The 10,297-nt window shown below is 40.2% G+C and overlaps 1 protein-coding gene across 2 annotated transcripts in view; it reads left to right on the forward strand.

Moving 5' to 3' along the window:
* EXOC2 (exocyst complex component 2) overlaps positions 1-10,297 on the forward strand; it is a 194,424-nt gene that overhangs the window by 115,387 nt on the left and 68,740 nt on the right. For both annotated transcript variants that reach the window (XM_006143053.3, XM_027769779.1), the window contains exon 22: positions 650-766. In XM_006143053.3, the coding sequence (XP_006143115.1) occupies positions 650-766 (117 nt within the window). The remainder of the gene's footprint in view (positions 1-649; positions 767-10,297) is intronic.

Below are 10,297 nucleotides of genomic sequence, written 5' to 3' on the forward strand. Positions count from 1 at the left end.
CCATTTGCATGGCCCTTTGTGTACACAAAGCACTAAGGTAAGTGCTTCCACTAAAGTGGAATCCCTTTTTTTTTAAGAGAGGTTTTTGCTATAGGGTGCACGCGCTCGCCAGACAGACAGAGAGACACAGAAAGCGAGAAATCACCCCCTAGGGGGGATGGCCATGCCACAATCCCTTCTCCTCCATTCTCCTCTCAGGATCTTGGGCACACACACACGCGCGCCCAGTGTGGGTTTAAGCCACCGGGTCCTGGACTCAGACTGCAGTCAACTACATGAGAGCCCAGCGACATAGCCATTATGCTAACTGCTGATCCCTAAAGTGGAATCCCTTTCATAAGAAGAACAACTGATCCTGCTTTACAGCTATTTGACCTATTCTGTTCTACATAGCTCTTAAGTTCAGAGGAATTAGTCTTTGACTGTTGAGTGTATTGTGTAATAACTAGCTTTTGTAAAACTACATTATGTATTATGTTTTCTCTGTTAATAATATTGGGAAAGAAACAGCCAAGAAAACCAAAAGAGCATTGGATGTTGATGTTAAACAGCAAGAGATTATGATTCAACGTCAGTGATAGATGTGATCTGTTAAGCCCTCAGCGTGTTACTGCAAGTGTAATTTTTTGAACATTTATTTTGCTTTTAGGAACAGCGGCTTTTGATAGTCCTCAGTAATTGCTGCTATCTGGAACGTCACACTTTCCTAAACATAGCGGAACATTTTGAAAAGCACAACTTCCAGGGAATAGAAAAAATCACACAGGTAAATGAGTTCTTGTTAAATGGATAAGTTAGTTGTTTCCTCAACTTCGCTTCCAAACTGTTTTCTCCGTACTGTTTTCTTTTGCTTTTCCTTTCCTGATTTCCTCTCTGCACCCCCAAATCCAGAATTTGGATTTGGCCAGCCTCACCTTCACCCCATTTTATCTTTGATCCCCTTCCTTTTCCTAAATTACCTTGAATTGTTAGATTAACACTGAGCGAGCATTCTCTCATCTGAAAAATCCCAACTCCAAAAATACTCCAAAGTCCGAAACTTTGTGACTGTCGACAAGATGACACAAATGTTTTCATACCTAACCTCATGTGAGGCCACAGTCAAAATGCTGCAGCACAACAATACTGTAAAAAATGTCCTTTGGGTCCTCTATCTAAGGCATTTATGTATAATGAATGAATTTTGTGTTTAAACTTGGGTCCCATTTTCTAAGATACCTCGTTATGTGTATGCAAATATTCCAAAACCTGAAAACATCTGAACTTCAAAACTTTCTGGTCCCAAGAATTCTGCATAAGGGATGCCAACCTGTACTCTCTTTTCTCTAGAGCAGAACTTTCTTTAGGTTAGTGCCAGTTTACACCCCAGTAAGCTGTTCAAAAGTGAGGGAAGAGGGAACCAGCAGTTAGCATAATGGCTATGTCGCTGGACTCCCACGTAGTCGACCGCGGTTCGCGTCCCGGACCCGGTGGCTTAAAACTCACGCCGGGCGCGTGTGCGTGCGTGCCCAAGATCCCGAGAGGAGAATGGAGGAGAAGGAATTGCGGCGTGACCATCCCCCCTGGGGGGTGATTTCTCGCTTTCTGTCTCTATGTCTCTCTCTGTCTGGCGAGCGCACGCGCCCTATAGTGAAAAAAAAAACCTCTCAAAAAAAAAAATTAAAAAAATAAGTGAGGGAAGAAGGAAGAGAAAGATATCAGATCCAAGTCTTTTATGAATCATCTCAGGGGATCAGCAGTTAGCATAATGGCTATGTCGCTGGACTCTCACGTAGTCGACTGCGGTTCGCGTCCCGGACCCGGTGGCTTAAAACTCACGCCGGGCGCGTGTGCGTGCGTGCCCAAGATCCCGAGAGGAGACTGGAGGAGAAGGGATTGCGGCGTGACCATCCCCCCTGGGGGGTGATTTCTCGCTTTCTGTCTCTCTCTGTCTATCTGGCGAGCGCACGCGCCCTATAGCAAAAACCTCTTAAAAAAAAATCATCTCAGCTTAGATTTCTTTCAGGTGAAAGCTTTTAAGATACAGCCTACAGCAAACCCCCTGAGCCTGCAGGAAAACCTCTTCCTGCTCATTCACACCTCTCCTCTCTCTGCCTTTCCCAGTCACCGCAGGATGCCTATGCTTTACCTCTGAAGCCTCCGCACACATGTGCATGTGCACGCATGCGCACATACCCAGCTCCGGCAGCTGTAGGGTACACGACATCTTACCTGCCTACTTGCATGCTCCTTACTCTCCCATCATTGAATATAGAAAGGGTGTGCAAAAACGAGTCCTATATGCATGAATGGAGTGATTTTTTTTTTAAATGTTACACTTTGTTGTTTATGTTTTTTCAAGTAAGCAGAAAAGGAAAAAATGAAGTAGCATTGGTATTAAAGATGAGTTAGTTCCTGGGCACAGGTTTATCAGATTTCTGAGTAAAACTATGCTAGAACCACGGTTTAATGTCAGTACAGGTTTCTCAATGCAAAGAATTAAGAATGATAATGATCTCGTTAATCTTCAAATCAAAGTGTACCCTTGATGGATTGCATTTTTTTTAAACAGGCGATGGTTCCAGTTCATGAACTAGATTGGGATTTTTTTTTTTTTTTAAAGAATGAAAATGTCAGAGTGGGCGGCCCTGTCTTGTTTTTCTGCCTTTTCGTAAAGATTAATCATCCTGATGAGAAGTGTTGTGACCTTAGCCCTTAGAGCCAATATCTAGTCTATTTCTAGAAGTTCTTGTGCTAAGAACTGCATAGGGCTGGCTTGCAATAAGAAGTTACTATTGGTAGAAAATAGGCATTGTGTTTTTATTCAGCAGTAATAATTATATGAATATAGTTATTGGAGAAATTCTACTTATAACTTGAAAATCCATTAAGTGATTAAGAATTACATGTGCGAGAAATAAACTTGGCTTTCTGTAGGTTTTTGTCAAGCACTGAATAAGAACTGTCTGTTGCTTCAATTTATATCATTAAGAAGTAGAATGAAATTGATTTTGGTTTTTGTTTTTTTTCAAAACCCTTTCTAGTCTTTGTCCATATCATTTTGAGGCCAAGATAATATGACCGGGAGGTACAACTTAGAATAAATGGTAGGCTTTTTTTTTCCCCCCCCACTCAGAATTTGGATTATTTTAATTGACTATGAATTATAATTACTCAGTTGTGTCTGAAATGAACAGACAATGAACTAGACTTACGTTATGGCCTTTGGGCCACTTCTTCTATGATGCGTGAATCATTAATTCATGATGCCACCTAAGTAAGACTTTCATTATTTCTCACAGTTCCTTTTCTACTCACACAGATCCCAGAAACATCAAAGGGCACAGAAAGTACATGGATCTCAACCCGTCCTCTCTGTTTTTGCTCTTGAAATCATATTTGGTGATAGCACTTCTCACACAGTATCCCTGGGCACTAGGTGTTCTCTCCGACCTTGTTCTGGTGTACCGTGGTGGTTGATTGAGGATTTCTTCCAGGTGTATTTTCTCCTGCTTTTTTATGGGACTAAGAAGCATGAAAATGGCCATTTTTTTTGTTGATTTGTTTGTTTGTTTGTTTTTATTTGTTTTGTTTTTTAAGAGAGATTTTGCTTCAGGGTACGTGCACTTACTAGACACACACACACACAGAAAGAGAGTGAGAAATCACCTCCTAGGGGGGAAGGATGGCCATGCCGTGATCCCTTTTCCATTCTCCTTTCAGGATTTTAGGAATGCATGCACAGCTCATCCGGTGTGAGTTTCAAGCCACCGAGTCTAGGACTTGAACCACGCTTGGCCATGTGGGAGTTCAGCACCATAATCACTATACCACCTGCTGGCCCCCAATGGCTGTTTTTTCTTTTTTCTTCTTCTTTTTTTTTTTTTTTAGAGAGGTTTTTGCTATAGGGCACATGCGTTCACCAGAAAGACAGAGAGAGAGAGAGACAGAAAGCGAGAAATCACCGCCCAGGGGAGATGGCCACGCTCCAATCCCTTCTCCTCCATTCTCCTCTCGGGATCTTGGGTACGCATGCACACACGCCCAGCGTGAATTTAAGCCACCGGGTCTGGGACTCGAACTGTGATCGACTACATGGGAGTCCAGCAACATAGCCATTATGCTAACTGCTGGTCCCCTAATGGGTGTTTTATAATTCCCTTCATCCCACTTCTCCCGTGATTCAAAAGTGAAATTATATTAATACAGGAACGGTATACAAGTAACCATGCCTTTCAGGAGTTATTGAACTTTGAGGGTGAATAACCTCAAATTGCTTCACATATACAAATTTTGTTTGCTTCAAATAACCTTGAGATGTAATTAAGAATGTTTTTGGCCTCCCATTTTTCTTGAAGAAAGAAGCTTCCAGATACTGAAGACCTGACCTGTGTGTAGCAGAGCAAGGCAGGACTCACAGTTCAATTCTCCCCTTATGAATCCAGAGTCCTCATGGTCCAGCACCATGTGTACATCTTAAAGAATAAAATTGTTCTCATGAGAATACACCAAAGTGGGAACCAACAGTTAGCGTAATGGCTATGTCGCTGGACTCCCATATAGTCAACCGCGGTTCGCGTCCCGGACCCGGTGGCTTAAAACTCACGCCGGGTGCGTGTGCGTGCGTGCCCAAGATCTCGAGAGAATGGAGGAGAAGGGATTGCGGCGTGACCATCTCCCCTGGGGGTTGATTTCTCGCTTTCTGTCTCTCTGTCTCTCTCTGCCTGTCTGGCGAGTACACACACCCTATAGCAAAAACCTCTCCCCCCAAAAAATAAAAAAATACACCAAAGTGATGAAAATAGGATTGGTTAACATATATTATTTGGGCTTCTATACAACATCAAATGTTGATTGATATCATCAGCATTTCCAAATCGTCTTGCCCTACAAGGTTCCTCTAAAGTAGCCCGTGATGAGCCTTCAGTAGACTTTGTGCTCTTTGGACCCCAGACAGGAACAACCCACAGTGAGGGTCTTGCCATCATTATGCATTCCCAAGAGCACTCCTAATGCCATTTTGCTTTTTCTAAAGACCTGGTAATCCCTTTCTAGTCATACATTTTTGTTCTTACTTATGAAAGTGAGAATCACCCATTAATTTTAGAAAGGAAAAATACAGCCAGCCCGTGGCTTGGTATTATGTGATCTGGATTCCACATGGCAGGCTGCACGGTTCAAGTCCCAGACCCAGTGGCTTGGAAAACCTGCTATGCCCATGTGCATGTGTGCCCCAAATCTGAAGGGAGGAAGAGGTGGAGGAGAAGTGATTGTGGCATGGCCATTCCTCAATGGGGGCACTTTCTCACTTTTTCCCCCAACCTCTTATCTCTCTCTGTTGAGCATATGTGCCCTCTGGTAAATTTAAAAAAGAAAAAATACTGAGAGGTATTTAAAAAAAAAAATGCTGCTATGCACATGTGCATGTGTGCCCCAAATCTGAAGGGAGGAAGAGGTGGAGGAGAAGTGATTGTGGCATGGCCATTCCTCAATGGGGGCACTTTCTCACTTTTTCCCCCAACCTCTTATCTCTCTCTGTTGAGCATATGTGCCCTCTGGTAAATTTAAAAAAGAAAAAATACTGAGAGGTATTTAAAAAAAAAAATGCACCAACCAATGATAAATACTACTATTTAGCATTTATATTCATCAGTATTTTATATATACTATATCTCTGTATATATAATAAAAAAGGAACATACTTTCCTAAATCGATTTTACATTGAATGTGTTTTTGTTTCTCTTGAGTAGTCTATTATAAGTACTTCTCCATTTTTATTAAATATTTTTTATAACATAAAAGTCATATGGCTCTTTAATATTTGTTAATGTGGGAATACCATTTTTTTTTTTAACCCTCTTCCCTGTTAGGAATCTTCTTTGTTTTTGTTTTTGTTTTTTAGGAATTATTTTATTTAGGCCAGCAGATGGCATAGTAATAGCTGGACTCCCAGATGGCCAACCACAATTCCAGTCCCAGATTTGGTGCCTTGAAACTTACACTGGGTGCATGAGCATGTGTACCCAAGATCCCAAGAAGAGAAGGGATTGCAGTGTGTCCATCCCCCGCAGGGTTGATTTCTCACTTTCCTTCTCACTGTCTCTGTCTGTCTTTCTTGGGCGAGTGCATGCACCCTATGGAAAAAGCCTTTGGGCCAGCAGATGGCATAATGGTTATGTTGCTGGACTCCCATATAGTTGACCACAGTTTGAGTCTTGGACCCGGTGGTTTAAAACTTACGCCAGGCACATGTGTGCACATGCCAAAGATCCTGAGGAGGGAATGGAAGAAAAGGGATTGCTGTGTGGCTATCCCCCCAGGAGGTGATTTCTTGATTTCTGTTTCTTTGTTGTTCTCTGTCAGGCCAGTGCATGTGCCCTATAGCAAAAATTTCTCTAAAAAAAAAAAAAAAAAGTAAGAAAAAAAACCCTAAAATTGTAAAAAATCTATTTTATTTATTATTATTTTTAATTTGACCAGAAGGAGAGAGAGGGATGGTGAGAAAGCAAGCCTCCAGGTCCATGACTGCAATGACAGTAAGCCATGTTGCAGCCCAGCTCCTCATCCACCATGCCACCTGCTGGCCCCACCTATTAGGAATCTTAATGTTATTTTCATTTTTCTTGGTACTGAAAGGTGGAGGTAATCTTTGATCTGGTGTCTAGTTATATTCTCACAAAAGATTCCTAGACGTAGTCCTACAGCTCAAACTCTTTTGGTAATTCTTGCCAAATTCCTTATCAGACTCTGATTTCATCATATTCTGGCCTCATTTTCAATTATAATTTTGAATTTGATAGATAGAAATACTCTTTCATTTTATTTGAGTTTGCATGCCTTTCTGTATTTGGAAGGTTAGCACATTTTACATCTGTATATCTACTTGTGTATGTTCTAGAAAGAACTATTCAGATATATAAAATTGCACATTTAAAGTAAGCAAATCAAATCTTCTACAAGTCAGATTCTCCTAGGCCTTTGAGAAGGGAAATCCAGAGTTATATGATTAATAAAACTCTATTTTATTTTGGTAGCTATAATTACACAATTCCAGGGAATGCTTTTTACATATATAAAATCTATCTTAGCCTTTCCTGGTCTTTATAAAATAAACATTTAATTTAGAGTTTATATAATTATGGATCTTGCCTGACCCAGGAGTGTAGCTATTCAACAAGTCTGGCATTAAATTGTTGGTTGAAGTTTTATTTTAGGCCTCCAAAGCTCTTCCAGAAACTCTGACCAGGGAGCTTTTGGCAAATGCAGCTTCTCTCTTACATGTTCAGGGACGATATTTTTACATACAGCAATCAATTTTAAAGATTTTTATGTTTGATTGAGCCATATGCACTATATTTTATATAATTGATGATTCCTAACTCCATTGAATATAGTTTTAAATGTTCAGATTTGGAATCATTTGAATTCATAAATACGGGTAAATACAGCTTTGTGTCCTTACTACTGTATTATCCATATATATATATTTGTTTCAATATTTTCTCCATTTCTTTGTAAGTGTAAATTAACTAAATTTTGTTTGGGGGTTATTTTAATATTAATTGTAAATTATAAATATAAATTAATTGTAAAATAATCTGTTCTGGCATTTAAAATTTTATAGACAAACGTAAGATCATCAGATGTATCCCTGGGAGCTTAGGGGCCAGGCAGTGGTACAGCTGTAACACAAGTACACCCCAATGGAAAGTTGACCCAGATCCTCTCTGAGTGTGACGGGAGGGAGCAGGTGCACATGTTCATGATCCAGGCTGCTGAGACTGAGGGGGGACTGCGGTGTCCAAACCTTGTTAGGGGTGCCTGGCTCTCTTTCTCTCTCACTGAAGAAATAAATAAATAAGCTTTGAAATAATGCTTTCAAATATACTGAGCTTAACTTTTTACTCTGTTTAGCTTCATCAAGTTTCCTGTATAAATGGGAAGAAAAAAGAAACATACATAAAGATATATACAATAGTAAGGACTCAGGGACTCAGTATTTATAAAGTATTGCTTCCCCATTATAGAAACTAATGCAAAAAAAGCTTTCATAAAGCAAGAAAGGATGTAAGATTTCACATAAAAGATGCTGTTTCAGAGTTTCGAGGCAAGTCTGGGAAGTATAGAAAATAAACAAGTAAAATAGCCCATTCTCCAGTTGGGTAGATTATGGCCTTCCTAAATCAAAAGCCTGAATCTTACTAGATAAAATGTAGTCTACATAATTTTTTTTTTTTCACCAGAAAACAGGAACCAGCAGTTAGAGTAATGGCTATGTCGCTGAACTCCCATGTAGCCGACTGAAGTTCAAGTCCTGGACCCAGTGGCTTGAACTCACGCTGGGCACATGTGCATGCATGCCCAGGATCCCAAGAGGAGAAGGGAGGAGAAGGGATTGCAGCATGGCCATCCCCCCCTGAAGCAGGTGATTTCTTGCTTTCTATCTCTCTGTCTCTCTCTCTCTCTCTCTCTGTCTTTCTGGTGAGCTCACACACCCTATAGCAAAATGTCTCCAAAAAAACCCAGAAAACAAAGCCTAGAAGAAAATCAGCAATGTTTTAGTCAAAAGTCGTAAAATGCTATTTCACCAGTGTAGTCTCATGTACTTTATCTTCTGTTGTGGTTTCCCAATTAAATTCTGAGATATAATATTCAACTCCCGATTTGTCCATATGATTGTTGACCCTTTTCTTAGTTTTTGAACTCTTATTTCTGTGTGTCTGTATTTAATTTTTCCAGTATAGCACTCCTTTGAGAACTTTTTGGAGATATGGTCTGGTATTGGTAAATTCTTTCAGGTTTTGTTAATCCGAGAATATTCTTGTCTTTTCTTCCCACATGAAGGATAATCTTGCTGGGTTCAGTATTCTTGGTTGAAATTGCTTTTCCCTTAACACTTCGAATATATTTTCCCCATTGTTTCTGATGAGAGGTCTGCTGTTAGCCTGATGGGATATCCTTTGTAGGTAACTTGCCGTTTTTCTCTTGCCAATCTTTGTATCTTGTCTTTGTGGTTTTGGTCAATCTGGCTATAATGTGTCTTGGAGAAGATCTTCTTGGGTTGATTCTATTTGGGGTTCTTTGTATTTCTTGGGACTGGATCTTTGAGTGCCTCTCTAGCTTTGAAAAGTTTTCTTGCAGGATTTCATGGACTAGATTATTAATGCCCTTATGAGTCTCTTCGCCTTCTGAGATTACCAATTATACGGACGTTTGGACGTTGGTATCTAGTATTTCCAATATATTATTCTCATTTGGGGGGGGCAGTTTTCTCAGTCTTTGTGGTGGATTTTTCTAGGCCAGCAATTTTCTCTTCTCTGTCTGAGATTCTATTTTCTGTAGATCTAGTCTGCTTTTAATACTTACAAGGGAGATTTTGACTTCCTGTATTAAAGCATTCACCTCTAACAGGTCCATTTGATTCTTTTTTAAAGTGTATAATTCTCCTTTAGATCTTGCAAGAATTTCCTCACCTCCTGGAACTCAACAACTCCTTTCTCCTGCGTCTTCTGCAGTTCATTGTCTCTCTTTTTTTCCATCTCTGTTAGCTTCGTCATTATAAATATTCTAAATTCTTTATCAGACGTTTCCATGATTTCCATTGAACTGTCTATAGATGAAGAGGAGTTATTCTTTTTCCTTGGAGGAGAGGTATTTTCTTGTTTTCCCATATTTCTTGCGGCCCTGTGATGGTTTTTAGTCATCTGATGAATGGTGTGTTTTGTCCTAATTCTTGAAGTTCAATCTGTGCATTCAGGAGCGTGCAGAAAGAGGTGATCTGGAATCTCTTTGCCCTTCCGTTTTTACCCCTTTGTGCAGGAGATTCAGTGCAGATTGAGGAATATGTTAACCCTATTAATATCTGGATGTTTGGCTATGTCCCTCAGATCCATCTAGAAACACAGTGAATGGAGATTGAAGAGCAGAGTGAAGAGATAAAAGAAAGAGAGAGAGAGAGAAACAATAGAGAGAAAAGGAAGGAAAAAAAAGAAAAAAACAAAAATTGTATTTATCTTTTAAAAAGCAAAAAATAAAAAAACTGCACAGTATGAAATCACTAGTTCTCTGGAGCCATGAAGGAGTCTTCTTCTGAAGGCCTGCTCCTTGCCTCTCCTGGATGGGCAAGGGAAAGGGGATTATTAGTGAGATAAAGGAGGAGCTGAAAGCCCAGAGAATACTTTAATTTTTTTTTTTTTGAGAGGTTTTCGCTATAGGGCGTGTGCGTTCGCCAGACAGAGAGAGACGGAGAGACAGAAAGTGAGAAATCATCCCCCAGGGGGAATGGCCATGCCACAATCCCTTTTCCTCCATTCTCCT

The sequence above is a fragment of the Tupaia chinensis genome, unplaced genomic scaffold (genome assembly GCF_000334495.1).
Source record: "Tupaia chinensis unplaced genomic scaffold, TupChi_1.0 Scaffold000090_1, whole genome shotgun sequence".
Classification (NCBI taxonomy): domain Eukaryota; kingdom Metazoa; phylum Chordata; class Mammalia; order Scandentia; family Tupaiidae; genus Tupaia; species Tupaia belangeri.